Raw genomic sequence first — 14,970 nt, 5'->3', positions numbered from 1 at the left:
CAGCTAATCAGCAGTCATTCCTCACTGTCACTGACACAATGCATCACTTCTATTTTCCTGCATACGGTCTGCCTTCATTTCTGCTTGGTTTAGAGTTTTCAGATGAACCCCTCACCTTTATTGCTGATATATATTATGATTTATAGTGAATATTATGGAAAGGAGAGTGGCAAAGAGAAGCCACTGTTGAAGAAAACTCAACTAGAGTTCACTAAAAGGCATTTGGGAAACCATTTCATTGTTTACATTTTGTTGGGAGGCTCTATGGCCAAGAGTTCTCCCCAGGGACAATCAAGAAGTAGTATTAGACTGTTACATTAAAAACCCTTTTAATCACTAAACATACACCTCATATTTACTTCTCAGGATCTTATAGCCTCTTTGAACCTGATGTCCCAGGAAGCTCCTTTACACATAGTAATTTAAAATATCTAAAGCTAGAATCTCTAAAATTATTTTTTTGTGTTGTATTGTGTTTTTTTTTAAATGCCAGTTGTTTACAGGTATGTCATTGTTGATATCTTTAACAACAATAACTAGTGATGTTCAACTTTTGATTATGGGAAAAATTCCAGTAGGGATATGAAATATAAGAAGAATGAGTGAGATAACTGTGATGTACCACTCAAGCACTGATGGCTGTCAGTTTAAGTTACAACTTTTATTTTGAAGAGTATGCTTTTATTTTGGTAACCTTACTTCCTGTGGGATTGTTTTGGCGGCCATTTTAATCCTGTTAGGGGCACATGTTGAGTGGGACTGCAATCTGCCTCAATCCTTGATCCTGTTCATCGCAGGTATTGCCAGCAGGTCCATTTTGATTTAATTTGTAAAGGAATATTAAGAAACAGACTGTTTCAACAAGTTCATTTGTTATTTTGAATGTGTGTATGATATTTACTTTGTTGTGGACTTGTTTGTATTGCTTGTTTCTTTCAGTTTTACCTTTTCTTCAATAAAACTTGCCAAGTACAACACGCTGCCTGTTCATTGGAGGAACACTTGTTGAAGAAATGAGTTTAGCTTGCTGTTTCACACGGATGAGAACAGTACAATAACACTTGAATCCCTTTGTGTATGAATGGTGCTCTATAGTTATTCTACCTCGCCTTTAAGTGGTAAAACTGCTGCTATGGGTAGGGAAGCTAAAAGAGAGGGGGCCAACCAAACTGTTGTTTAGGGACTGTGAAGTTTAGGCCCAATATTTCCACCTCAAATACAAGTGAGATGTGTAAAATGCTACAGCCCTCATTTTAATGCCAAAGTCTAGATAAGTAGATTGATTTCAGTCCAATGATAAAATGCACTGGCAGAAAATTATCTAAATCCTGTTTCTAAAGAATTCACTGAACAACACTGCCTTTCAATACAGTTATTTTCAAAGAAAATGATCCCAGACACTGAAATTAATCATCCAGCCACAAAACCCTCTATTAAATCAAAATTAGCTGTCAGACAGCTTTCAGTCATGATTCTTAGTTTGTGTTTGTTTTTTTAGCTTGGTACCTGCTTGGCAACACAGCAGTAAAAGGAAACATAGGCAAGAAGAAAAGCTCACAAAGCTGGTTAGTTACAGCATGACTCATCTTTGATGCCCCAAACATAAATACCATGACTATTTAAGTTCTCCTTCCAGTCAAACCTGCCTGGATCAGATCAATCTTGGCACTTCCCAGTGTTTGGAACTCAGCAGTTCTCAAGACAGCCGCGCCTCGGACTAACCCACTTTGTCAGTAGCGAGAGCGAAAAAGAGGAGACAACTAAAGTATATGTTTAAGAAATCTCAACTCTGCTGTTTTACACACAATAAAACAAACATAAACCACATCATATCTACAAAGGTCTTGTAGACTGCATGTTTTAGTTGGGTTGTGACATGGTTATGGATTCAATCAAAACAGACCACTCCTTTCACTGCGCACTGATGGTACAGCCCACTGACGCTACAAACTCCTGAGTCATATGATTTCATGACTCAACTTGAACATCTGACAGAGGCAAACTCACATCAGTCGTCTGTTTTTCGTGAAATTGACTCCACAGAAAAATCTCAAAATGCCAATGATGTGTGGAGGGATAGGAGCGCCACAGCCAGCCAATGAAGAGATCCAGAAGCTTGTTGACAGCGTAAGAATAAATCTACCATGTTTATGACAATACAACTTCGAAACTATCCATTCACTGTGAACGGGGCCGCTCATGTTTTGTTTTTACCTCTATTTTTTAGCTAAAGGGATCTGCGGAGGCCATAGCTGGGAAGACATTTGATGTTTTCGTCGCCAAGACCTATTCGACACAGTGCGTGGCTGGGACCATCTACTACATCAAGGCAATTTTTATTTACACCAACAGTTGAAATGTAAACTTGGGGTTTTAAAAAGTCCATTTTAAGTTTTTTTTTACCCTACTACTCAACAGCAAAACAAAATACTGTGTGCTCTCAGTGCCAAACATCTTATCTGGTTGGCTAGTTTACACTCCTGTGAGGAGTTTTTTGATATTTTCCAGTGCAAAGAATAAAGGCAGGGCAATTGTTTGACTGCAAAAGGAACAAACAAAAATGTTTTATTAATCATGTACATAATAAACATCTTAATCTAGAATACTAATACTAGAATAGAATACTGTGTTTTAAAAAGTGAGAAGGCTAAGGAAACTTTAATAAAACAAAATCCAAATGGACAAATGTTGATTGTGAGATACTTTCTCGATACCATATGTTTTAAATGGATATAGTCTTTGTTGTTGTAATGGTCATTGTATTTTAAAGTACCGAAATGATAACGGCAGTTGCAAGGGAGAGGGATGAATTTATGAAAAACTGTATGTAACATCCTGTCAAAACCACACAATTGTTTTAGTACTGCTCAGGTAGACGACATACATCAGCATTGTTTTTGTATAATTTAGGTAGTATTTGTAGGATTTCTCTGCAATTTTTGGTAATTAAAAGAAGAGATTACCAAATAACTGCACAATGGCTCAGTGTCTCTGCACAACAGTGCATATGTGCAGTGATAGGCCAACAACACTATAAGGGGAGCATTAAAGCTGTTCCTTTTGACTTATGTACAGAGTTTTAGTGCACTCACTTTTTCAAGCTTTAACAAAGCATCACACGGCCTGCCTGCTGTGTAATTTTTAGTTTCTTAGTTTATTTGACAGGGACCATGCAAAACAAAACTGTCAAGCCAGAGTTAGCTATAAAGCTAATTTTCATCTGTGGTCCCTAATGCAGGCTATGCAAAGACAGACACAAATTCAAACATGTTTATGCAGCACCAGTGACTAGGACAGGGCAATTAATCACAAATTAGATTAAAACACAATATGGCCTGCAGCAATTTACAAATTGCAAAAGTTGCAATATTTCTTTAACTTGAAGTGTATCAGAATACCAGTTTCATACTTTTTTGCAGCAGAGATTTTATGCACATTATGCAAATATTCCTATTTTTTAAATTAAAAAAAAACCCTGTTTTACTAATGAATATGTTCTTCTTCTTTAAAACAAGATTGACATAAAAATGTTCATCCTCGTCAATATAGCAATTGATATCAAATTTGCAGTATGAGCCAAAATAATCATTTTTATTTAAAGATAATTTCTTATCTTTACTGAAAAAATATGTAAGATGAATAACCCAAAAATAATGGCATATTAAATTGTAATTGCAATATCGGAGGGGGAAAATCGCGATTCGATTATTTTTGCAAATTGTTTAGACCTACCAGTGATTACATCTGATTAAACAGCAGTTAACCCGTCATTTCTCAGTGTGTGATTGGAACACCAGCGTGCACCACGCCTCCTGTATTATCTGGTTTAATATGAGCGTGGGGAAGTGTTTTAAAGAGAGCTTACTCTGATCAGGGATCGTGGAACAGGTGTATCATCTCATCCAAATACTTTTTCGTGTGTTTCAGTCTAGTCCAAGTCCACTTGTTTACCGGCTCTGTCACTTACTCTAAGAAGCTCAGCTCTCTAGATTGAGGTTGATTTATTGACACATTTAAAAATTTACCTTAAGTTCTGGTTGTTTATGTATCTATGACCTAATGTTGAATATAACTGGATGATTCATTTTTTTTTTTGCCTGAACAAGGTAGTCTAAATCTCTTTGATACTTTTTGTCTAAAACAATAGAGTTAACTTAAATGATTAATATATTGCACAAATATACTGTCAACATTCAGGCACATTTGCAGTGTATTTGCTCAGTTAAACAGTGTGCAGAAGTTGGCGTGCAATTACTGTTTATCAAAACAAGAAAGTACCAACACTGGGTGCCAAGGGTTTCTGTTTTGCTCCCTGGTTCTGAAAAAAGTATCGATATTGTTTGAGTTATACTGGTGTAATATCCAAATTAAAAAATTCTGTTACCATAAAAACCCAACTCTTGAATGTGTCATTAAGCCACCATGCTTAAACGTTTTCCCACACCTACATTGAGGATCGGTTTGTTTCTGCTCCATTCAGGTGGCCTTAAAATGTAAATTGGGTTTGAAGATCTTTAAGAATTCCCTTTTTGTTTTATTCCAGGTCCACGTGGGAGGAGAGGAACATATTAATCTTCGTGTTCATAAACCACTTGCATGTACCGGAGAAGCAACTTATCTGGACAGTATTCAGGAATACAAGAGCCGTGATGATCCTGTGGTGCACCTTCAAGTGAAAAGCAACTATGCCGTTAAACAGTAGTCTTGTTCTAGTCAGTCATGACAAATAATCATGCTCCATATGTAAAACATTGCTCCATACTGTTTGGATACCTTACATCATTTTCAAAGATGTTAAAATGGAACTGTTTTGTACGAAATGAATGAATAAATGATTCAGAGTTTTTGTTGTGTTATTAAGTGTTTATTTTCTTAATCTATATTTAATTTTAATAACTAACAGGCATCTACAGGTCATTAACATGAAAAGACAGATTTCTTTAGAAGTGCAGTAAAATTAAAAAAGAAAGTCTTCTTTTGTGTCAGGTTCTACTGTAGATTAAATAGTGCCTTACTTTTGAATGGCATTTACAATATTTAGATTATGCAGTCACCTTCTGATGCTGTTTTAGGCTACTTTATACAACCCCAATTCTAAAAAGTTGTGGCATCGTGTAAGATGTAAATAAAAATAAAATGCAATGATTTGCAAATCTTATAAACCGTATCAGAGTGTAAGCCCCTTAAAGCTCCACTGTGTCCCTAGCTAGCAAGTCACTGTTTTGATCGAGTGATGTGTGCATGTAAATGACAGTTTTTGGAGAAGTGGTTAGAGGAGAAGGTGTGGGAGTTGAGGCTGGGGCTGATACTTTTAAACATTTTACAGGATGTTGAAAATAAAATGCAGCTTTGTGGCGAAGCTTTTACCAAGTGTGTAACTAGTACAGTCTGTTAATGTTAGCACTGTTAGCTTCTCAGAGAAAGCTTCATATGTATACTACAGTAATAAATACTATCTGGATTTTCTTAACTTTAACATCATTCTTTTAATCTAAAAACCTGCACAAAAGATGCACATAATTGTCGTCAATGTAACTGGGTAGAAATTGAAGATGCAAGGAGATCCTGAAACGCAGTAAGAGGGTCTGAAAAAGGTCTTATGAAGTATTGAATTAATGTTAGCTTTTTTGTAAATCCCTTGCATATTTTATTCAGAGTAGAACATAACATCAGATGTTGAAACTGAGACATTTTTCCATGTTGTGAAAACTATTATTTTGAATTTGGTGGCAGCAACAAATCTCAAAAAAGTAGAAACAGAGCAACAAAAGGCTGGAAAAGTAAGTGGTACTAATGAAAAACAGTTGGTGGAGCATTTTGCAACTACTTCACTGGCAACAGGTCAGTAACATGACCAGGTAGGTAGGACGTTTTGGTGATGAGCAGTATAACACACCCAGACATGTACCTAATGAGCACCTATGGCTAATGTGACTCTTGTTTGAGGTAAAAAGTCACTGCGGGATCCGGATTGATTTATCTTTACACCACTAATACATAATATCATCAAGATTGAGAGAATCTCAAGAAATCTCTGTGAGCAAGGAACAAGGCCGAGGTCAGCGTTGGATTCTCATGATATTCAGAAAGCAGTGCAATAAAAACTGGCAATATTCTGTACTGGAATCATGCCTTCCAGAAATCATCATCTGTCAACACAATTTTTTTTTTTTGCTGCACCAGTTGCCAGAACCAATTGTCCCTTTAGGGATTAATAAAGTTGTTTGAAATGAATTGTCTCAGTCCAAAGTGGAAAACTGTTCTGTGGTCAAATGTTTTCAAAAACTTTGAAAACATGTAGATATGTCAGTACAAGACTTTGGTTGTTTTTGAAAAGAAAAACAACTCACTGCTGTTCTTTGTTCTTCTTCTTGTGCTGCTAAAACTGGCGCTTTAGCAGCATCCACGCTAATGTCTTCCACCATAATGGCACCGGCCTCTTGTTGCTGCTTGCATATGTCATGACTCCGCCGTGCCCAAAAGTACTGCCCCTCGTCACTGATTGGTTCTGACACTTTCTAACCGGACCCAAATGGTTCTGATGGGAGCTTTGCAAGATGGATTCGCCAGTGAGAAACAAAGAAACGGGTGCATCTATATGCTTTGCAAGGTTAGATGTAAATGTGTTGGATCAGCAGCATTGGTGCCAGCATTCGTCCTGAAGGCAGTTGTTTGGTTGCGTCCCAGGAAACTCTCCCCTTCTCCTCTTATGGGCAGCCTTGGTTATGAACACAGACCTACTTTAATAGGTTGTCAATATGTTAAAGTAATGCTATTACTGAAAGTTTCATGACCTACAATGAAAATAAAATGCTGCTAAAAGGGGCATAGCCAATCAGCTTGTGCTGGAAGCAATCCTGAAACACTGCAAGAGGCTTGCAGCACAAACCTCAAAGGACACTTTTGACAGCTTTACTCCTTCATTATGTGAAATTCATCAGTGAAACAAAAACAGTGGTTTATGGTTTGGAAAAAGACACTTATGGAGAGGAGGTTTTATTGAATTCATTTCAATTGATTTAGCAGTGCAGGTGTGCAGAGGAAAGCGGTGCATCTCTACTTCCATTACAAAGGTAAGGAGGTCCTGGGGGATGGAGATCCTAATATTCCCGATATGGTGAGCTATACAGAATGTGAAATGTAGTGGAACAGGTATAATAATAGTAATAATAAAAAGTTAAATATGGTGGAATAGGAATAATAACAATGATAATAGGAAGTGAAATATAGTGGATCATAATGTGTGCATATCAGAACAATCCAAAATTATTTCAGACACTAATTCAGACGTGAATAATGATATCAAAGCTACCCCAAAATTAAAACATGTAATTATTGTAACTAATATTCCTATTATACTCAACATACTTTTTTATTTAAAAAAATTAAGTGTGTGGGTTTTTTTAATAATGAGACTTAGTTTTGTGCTGGGGTCATATCATTTGGTCATACAGACAACGGTCTCATGTCTGTAATTATCATCAGGAAAATCATTTCTTTGTTGTGAATCCTTAGCACTTTATTTAAACAGATTATAGATTCCAGAAAAAAAATTAAAAAGGCATTTCCAATACTTTGCACTATATTTTGTCTGTATGAATCTTTGAGTTTGATTGCATTATCCACACCCAAATCAAAAGGATTAGCAGAGATTCTTAGATCACACTGAGTTCAAGTTTTGTTGAGGTTTCTTTTTTCTCCAAATATCAGAGACCAATACTAACATGTGAACTGCAGTTTAGTCTGGGATTGTGTTTTCTGGAGGCCTATGATCAATATTTTTATGATTAAAAAAAAACAGATTAAAATCCCTTGACCATATCACTATAGATGAGGAATAAAGATGGAAAATGTTAGATTCAGTATCTTACAACAGTATTATGTAAGTAAACTTACCGCTGGTGGCGTAAATATTAATCAAACTGAACTGGCTTTGGTTTTGCTAACAACAATAATCTCTTCCCTGACATATCGATGTTCCTAAGATTATCCTTTATGATGTATTACTGCCGCTGGAAAACCACATCTCTATACTGATTTTCTATTAAGGAGTGATGCCGAATATTGATATCAACATTTCTAAAGCATATACAGAATTATTGAATTCTTTGAAATATTTGAACTTGACATGTTTGAGACTTTGATAGTTTTGTTTACAGAGAAAACAAAATATTGGATATCTAACTTCAGAATAATATTGATAATATGTCATTTGGCATCCTAAATGTAAACATACGGAGGTTTGATTAGTTTTTACTTTCTCAGATCACTCAGGAGGAACGATGCAAAGAGGAAGTTCTACCAGGCAACAATAGAGAGCAATCTCACAGCCTGTATCTCAGTGTGGTATGTGAGCTGAACCATGACAAAGAGTCATTATCAAGGTCATAATAGTTTTAGATTTTTCTTTAGCTTTTATTTTCATTTAGTTTTTACATTTTGTTTACAATTTCAGTTTGGTTTTCATCCTTTTATGTTGCAAAGATGCCTCATTGTAGTTTTACTGTTTAATGAAGCTTATGTTAATTCATGAAGTCATACTCCCAGCCGTGATCAGCTGATGGCCAGCGGATCCCACTTATCCCACAACCAATCAGCACTTTCTCTCAACAGCAGTCCATTTAAATATGACGCTCTTCTCACTGATCCCTGCTTCATCAATGCTGATGCACCATACTGCTGCTGGGAAAGCTTAACCTCCTCCACCCCAGCCTCCTCCTTTATAGCATAAAGCTGTTGCACCCTCATATTGAGATTCATGCTGCTATGATTAATTGCTTCTGAACTAATTTTGTTGTATTCAGTATGCATTGCCATAAATGTATCTGTCTCCACAGGGCTTTTTAGCTATGTGCTCAACTAAGGGAGCATCTTTTGAGCAGAGTCATCTCCAACAAGTAAAACTGTACATTTTGCATTAAAACGGTAAAATGTGTGACAAGAGCATTCCTGACTGAAGTGTTAGTTTTTTTGTTTTTCTTTTCTTTTCTGGGAGTTTTTCAGGGATATCTGTCAGGTTTGAGACCCAAAATGGTCCAAAAAAAAAAAGTTATACAGCTTTAAACAACTTTGAAACTGGCTGCTCGTCACTTTTCGTTTTATTTATTTTAATTTGATATTGGGATACAACTCAAGACCTAAAATAACTATCGTGCAAAGTCTTCTTCAATCAAATTGTGCCATTTTACCTTCTCTAGGCCTGGATGGAAATGTCAGTGAGACTGTTGCTGTCAAAGACTAAAAACAATGAGACTTTCTCTCTAATGTTTTTCATTTTAGTTTGTTTTGAAGCACAGAATTAAGTTGAAGTTTGTTTCATTTTCCTGCAAAGCTGAGTTTTTCTTTAATTTTAGTGAGCTAAAACAGTTTCTACATTTTAGATTTGGTTATTTTTAGTCAACTATAATAACTTTAGTCATTGGGTCTGCAAAAAAGCTCATCAGTTTCTTCCTGCCCCTCCCAGGAAGAACCTGCTTCTTCATGCTACATCAGCAGAGCAAAAAGCATAATGAAAAACCCATCACACCCTGGTTATCAAATCTTTGAACTTTTGCCATCTGGCAGACGCTACAGAGCTGCAGAAACACGCACCAGCAGACTCAGAGACGGTTTCTTTCCCACGGCTGTCAGACCTGAATGATCAGATCATCAGATGATGTTTACTGCTTTCATTCTGTCATCTACTGGGCACCCTGTGGTACTTTTCTACACTTTGAAGAGTTTGTCCTCTTACTTTTATACTACATTCAAATACTTTTATATTTATTACTGAGTGTCCTGTGTTTTAATGGTTTTTATGCTTGAATTAAATGCACCACTGGAGTTGATTTTTTGGGGGGATAGCAGACTGGTCAGGGGCACATCATTTTGCTAGAAGAGCCTGAAAACATGTATTTTGCATGATATGTGACCATTGAAATTAACATAATTTAACAGGCTCAAAGAAATCCATCTTTTAATTTCAGTTTCATATAAATATGTTTTCTTTCATTCTGTGGATTGTTCTGTGTCTGTTGAGTCCACATTTTTAAAATTTATTTACAATATGTTGACATCAAACTGACCTCTGGGAACCTCAAATCTCCAGATTGTCACAATGATTGCTCAAAAAAGGAGTCTGACTTCACAGCCAATCAGTGGCCTCAGATGTTGAAACTGTCCCAACAAAGAAACTCTCCCTTATTGTTGAGTAATCCCAACAAGTTAAGGGAGGAGGATTTTGTGAAATCTTGACATTTTTCTGCATCAATAAAAACTGTAATAAGGTGTTTAACTTTACAAAACTTTCCAATTAGATATGTTTAAAAGAGGAGCTAAATCAACCCGTGAGCAAGGCTGCACATAAGGGGGTGAAATGGGGGGAGCTTTCTGGACAGTGGGACTAAAAATAAAATGCATTTCATTTAAAGACTAAAACTAAAAATAGCTGCAAAAATTAACACTGATTCTGGAGCCCAGCCAAATGGGGGCCCATGGAGTTCAGTAAAATCATGAAAGTGAAATCAATTGTAAATGGCTAATATGGGTTAGCACGGGCTAAAGTGGGTTAACAGAGGCAAAAATAGGGAGAAAATGGGACAAAAGTTGCAGAAACAGACAGAAATGTGGTGAACAGGGTTTCAGCAGTAGCAAAATATCGGTTTAAAAATGGCAGAAAGAGTTATAAGAGGGAAACATGGGAGTGAAAAAGCAACGAAAATCAGTTTAAATGTGGCAAAAAAATGGATAATAAAAGGCAAACTTTAGCTAAAAAATGAAAAAACAATGAAAGTTGCTAATAAAAGTGGTTAAAATGGTCAGCAGGTGGTTGAGGGAGGTTGAGAAAGTGGCACTAACAAATAATTACAACATTAGAATGCAATAATAGCTTGACACACTTTTCAACTCCAAAATGAAGTAACTGTTAGCCACGATGCTAGCACCAATGCTACTGAATCAACACACATGCATTGATCTGATCAGTAAATCATAACTGGGTACAGCTCATTCTCTGGGGCTCAGCTATCTGTGTGAGCAGGCATGCCTGTGAGTACTTTGTTCACATCTGAGATTAAACTAGCTCCCTGTATATAAAGCTCATCTGTTAATATAGAAAATGTGGCTTAAATGTTAGCAAACATGTGCACTCTTGTAAAAAGCAAGAGGCAAAATCTGATTTGTAGAGTTCAGATTTGTTAATCAGTCATAATAGGTTTAATGCAACAGGAGAAAAGTTTGTTTTTGTTTTTGATAATTTTCAAAATAAAACTATGAATTAAGAGGCTGTGAAGATTCAATACAAGATCAGAATCTGCATTACACAATTTCAAGACAAAAGTTTTAGAGAAGTGTCCCAGTGTTGGCTGGAATGTGGGAGTCATTCATACGAAGGGTGTAACAATGACCACACATGCACAGGTCATGTAGGTGGTCAGACAGTATAAATATGTCTGATCAGTGGCTGCAGATGCACTCATCAGAGCAGAGTGGATTTCAGCAGACCTCGTAATCATGTCTAACATTCCTGGTGGTTTTGGTGAGACGAAGGACGCAGATGAGGAAATTCAGAAGCTTTGTGATCAGGTGAGCTTTCTTCATGTTTGAATGTTAATCTCTCCTCAGGTCTGCATTTATGACACATGGTTTGATTCTGGTGCAGGTGAAGGCTCAAGTGGAGGAGAAGACGGGGGGGAACTATGAGGTTTTCACAGCAGTTCAGTACAGGGAACAGGTTGTGGCTGGAATGAACTACATTATTAAGGTAATGAATGTTGTGATAAAGGAAAAGAAAGAATTGAAAGCTTGCTTATGTTAACAGAATGAACTTTGGAATCAAGGAGATTTATGTATTCCCTGCAGGTTGATGTGGGAGGTTCCTCTTACCTCCATATCAAAGTCTTCAAAAGCCTCTCAGGAGAGATCATGCTGACCAGTCTGGAGGAGGACCACAGCAAAGACGATCCAATCAAACCTTTCTGATGGGAATATTCAACTTTGGAAATAAGTTGAATTTTTCATGGAAAAATAAAGAATACATCACAAATGAGATTCCTTGTGGTTAACTTTGTGTCTGTTGTCTGGTTTTAAAGTCAGATCTAAAACTAAAGTAAATACAACTTAAACTGAATAAAAGCAACCTAAAGACCATCTTAAGTTTAGCTTTTAACATGGTAGCATTTGTCAAGAAGACTTAGTCAAAGTTTGGCAGAGCCCAATGCAACCCAATGATTAAAATGTTGTATTAAAGGTGAAGAAAAAGAATTATTCATGAGGATGAGGCAGGAAAAATTCCCCTTAAAAGTCTGTTACAATTATTCAGATTTTTCACTTGAGATGTTTGACTTTTGGTTGCAGCAGAGTCAGAAAATTACCAAAATCCGACTACAAATGGGTTAAATATCTTCATATGCTGAAATAAAGGCATAAAATGCAACTTTTTAATACAAATATGGCATAAAGTTGCCACTGAGTTATAACTTCTGAGTCAAAAGGTTAGTCAAACTTCTTCTTGGTTTGTTGTTGTCAGCTCTGTGTTGACACTGACTGGGTGGCATCTCCTTCAGCTTGTGTAAACGCCACCCAGAGGCTCAAACATGTTCCAAAGAGGAATTAACCCTTGTGTGGTGTTTGTTAAAAGAGAAATTATATGATCATTTCTCCAACCCCAGATTCATCGACCTTGGCTCATTTTCTGTGAAGAACATACATAAAAACTATTTTTCAATGGCTGCCTATGCACCATGTCACATATCATCTCAAACTGGTTTCTTGAACATGACAGTGAGTTCACTGTACTCCGGTGGCTTCCGCATTCACCAGATCTCAATCCAATAGAGCAGCTTTGGGATGTGGTGGAACGGGAGATTCACATCATGGATGTGCAGCCAACAAATCTGTAGCAACTGCGTGATGCCATCATGTCAGTATGAACCAACATTTTGGAGGAATGTTTCCAACACCTTGTTGAAACTATGCAACAAGGAATGAAGGCAGCTCTGAATGCAAAAGGGGGGTACAACCCCATACTTGGAAGGTGTACCTAATAAAGTGGCAAGTGAGTGCTGGTTTTAGAAAGAGACATAGCTCCACGACAGCGGCGCTTAAAGTTTTAACGATTTTATTGGTTTTATTGACAATAAGCAGCATTATGCAGCCCCCCCCCCCTTTTTTTTTTTTACCTTTCTAAGGCCTTTGATATGGTGGACCACTCGATTCTTAAATTCAGATTGTTTAAGGCTGGACTATCTGATCAAACAATAAACTGGTTTAGCAACTACCCTATAGACAGAACTCAATGTGTCCAAGCAGATGGTTGCACCTTTGCCTCTCTTCCTGTAACCAAAGGAGTGCCTCAAGGCTCAGTTTTAGGGCTACTCCTGTTCATTCTTTATATCAGTGGTATTGATCTGAATGTTACTAATGCAGATTTTCATTTTTATGCTGACGACACTGTCATGTACTGCTCAGCATCCACCCCAGACCAAGCTCTTCCGCAGTTACAACTTGCTTTTGACTCTGTTCAGCAGAAGTTTTATGATTTAAAACTTTCTCAGATTGAGTTTGTTTTGAGCTACTGATATCTTGGTATTTTGATTGATGAGTCCCTGTCTTTTACTCCTCACATTCAGGAGCTGATAAAAAGGCTAAAACTGAAGCTGGGTTTTTATTTTAGGTTCAATTCTGCCTGGCTTTTGAATCTAAAAAGAAAACCTGATAGTGCCACTTTTATGTCAGTGTTGGACTATGGTGATGTTTTGTACATGCATGCTTCGTCTCAGAGCTTACATGCTCTTGACACCGTGTATCATGGAGCTCTGAGGTTCATAACTAACTTCAAATCCCTCACTCATCACTGTTTGTTGTACGATTTTGTGGGTTGGTCTTCATTGTCTACACATAGACTAAAACACTGGCACATTCTCGTCTACAAGGTTATTCTTGGCCGTCTACCCTCCTACCCTCAGACCTACATCATTCAGAAGAGTACATGAACTTAGTCTTTGTTCCAGGATCTTTATTTGCTGTCTGTCCCAAAGGTCAGAACTGATCTGGGAAAAAAGGCATTCAAATTTGCTGCTCCCTCTGCCTGGAATGATTTACAAAAAGAGTTAAAACTCAGTGAACTGATCTCATTGGACACTTTTAAGAGAAAGTTGAAAGACTTGGAGGCAGACACATTTGGATGCAAATGCTTTGATTAATTCTTAATTCTGGCTGATTATGGTAAATAGCTGCTGGACAGGTGCGCAGATGGTCTAGTGATCTGATGTGCTATCCATGTATGTGGGCGGCCTGGGTTCGAATCCGGCCTGGGGTCCTTTGCTGCATGTCTCTCCCCACTCTCACCCCATTTCCAACTCTATCCACTGTCCTCCTCTGTCAAATAAAGGTACTAAAAAGCCCAAAAATACATTAAAAAAGGGGTTAAGGACAGATAAATCCTGTCTATATTGCTTGTAAATGAGCCAAAGTAAATCACTGTTAAGAATTTTCACATAATTGTTATGGCTGTATTGGTTTATAAACCTAATAAACAGCGGGCCCACCAAACCCCTGAACACTGGTAGTGTAACAAAAAACCTGAACACAAGGGTTAAACTCATGAATCTCTCCAGCCATTATCCTTGTGACCAGTTAGAGGAAAAGAGGTGGCTGCACCCACACAAGGATGCCGTTTGTAGAAGCACAAAGGTGGAGTTACATCACAGTAGCACATCTGCAAAAGAACCAACAGACTTTCCAAACCGAAGAAAAGATATGGGTTTAAATACAGTATTGATCTGAATATAAGGCAGTTTCTGGGGGGGGGGGGGGGGGGCGTATATTTGGGCCTATACGGTACTTTCAAGAAATCAGAACAGAATCAGTTTAGGGCTGCAAACCTGAGAGGAGATCAGTGCTACAAATGTCTGCACTGCACTCACTGGATCACTGGTGCAGACATAGTGGAGGAGGTGAAGTGGTGTTTGTGGGAAGCTTTGTTTTGAGACC

General features: G+C 37.4%; 2 protein-coding genes across 3 annotated transcripts; both read left to right on the top strand.

Moving 5' to 3' along the window:
• Positions 1 to 712: 712 nt before the first annotated feature.
• On the top strand, positions 713 to 4,844 carry LOC121527460 (cystatin-B-like). Of its 2 annotated transcripts, XM_041814431.1 has the most exons (4): positions 713 to 797; positions 2,044 to 2,127; positions 2,228 to 2,329; positions 4,544 to 4,844. In XM_041814431.1, the coding sequence occupies exons 2-4, from the start codon at positions 2,056 to 2,058 to the stop codon at positions 4,700 to 4,702; spliced, it is 333 nt and encodes a 110-aa protein (XP_041670365.1). In that variant the 5' UTR covers positions 713 to 797; positions 2,044 to 2,055; the 3' UTR covers positions 4,703 to 4,844. The 2 variants fall into 2 exon arrangements, with proteins under 2 accessions (XP_041670365.1, XP_041670366.1); XM_041814432.1 differs by lacking the exon at positions 713 to 797 and having other exon boundaries at positions 1,995 to 2,127.
• Positions 4,845 to 11,363: 6,519 nt separating this feature from the next.
• Positions 11,364 to 12,027, top strand: LOC121527479 (cystatin-A-like). The gene is made up of 3 exons (XM_041814456.1): positions 11,364 to 11,562; positions 11,639 to 11,740; positions 11,839 to 12,027. The coding sequence occupies exons 1-3, from the start codon at positions 11,491 to 11,493 to the stop codon at positions 11,956 to 11,958; spliced, it is 294 nt and encodes a 97-aa protein (XP_041670390.1). The 5' UTR covers positions 11,364 to 11,490; the 3' UTR covers positions 11,959 to 12,027.
• Positions 12,028 to 14,970: the final 2,943 nt, after the last annotated feature.

This window comes from Cheilinus undulatus, linkage group 19, assembly GCF_018320785.1.
Source record: "Cheilinus undulatus linkage group 19, ASM1832078v1, whole genome shotgun sequence".
NCBI classification, from domain to species: Eukaryota; Metazoa; Chordata; class Actinopteri; order Labriformes; family Labridae; genus Cheilinus; species Cheilinus undulatus.
Note: the sequence above shows the minus strand (reverse complement) of the source record. Positions and strands in the feature narration are given on the sequence as shown.

Excerpts from the sequence above, each read along its gene's own strand:
- LOC121527460 (XM_041814431.1), top strand. The coding sequence starts at position 2,056 with ATGCCAATGATGTGTGGAGGGATAGGAGCGCCACAGCCAGCCAATGAA. Across the intron at positions 2,128-2,227 it reads TCCAGAAGCTTGTTGACAGC|CTAAAGGGATCTGCGGAGGC; the intron begins GTAAGAATAAAT and ends TCTATTTTTTAG. Across the intron at positions 2,330-4,543 it reads GGACCATCTACTACATCAAG|GTCCACGTGGGAGGAGAGGA; the intron begins GCAATTTTTATT and ends GTTTTATTCCAG.
- LOC121527479 (XM_041814456.1), top strand. The coding sequence starts at position 11,491 with ATGTCTAACATTCCTGGTGGTTTTGGTGAGACGAAGGACGCAGATGAG. Across the intron at positions 11,563-11,638 it reads TTCAGAAGCTTTGTGATCAG|GTGAAGGCTCAAGTGGAGGA; the intron begins GTGAGCTTTCTT and ends ATTCTGGTGCAG. Across the intron at positions 11,741-11,838 it reads GAATGAACTACATTATTAAG|GTTGATGTGGGAGGTTCCTC; the intron begins GTAATGAATGTT and ends TATTCCCTGCAG.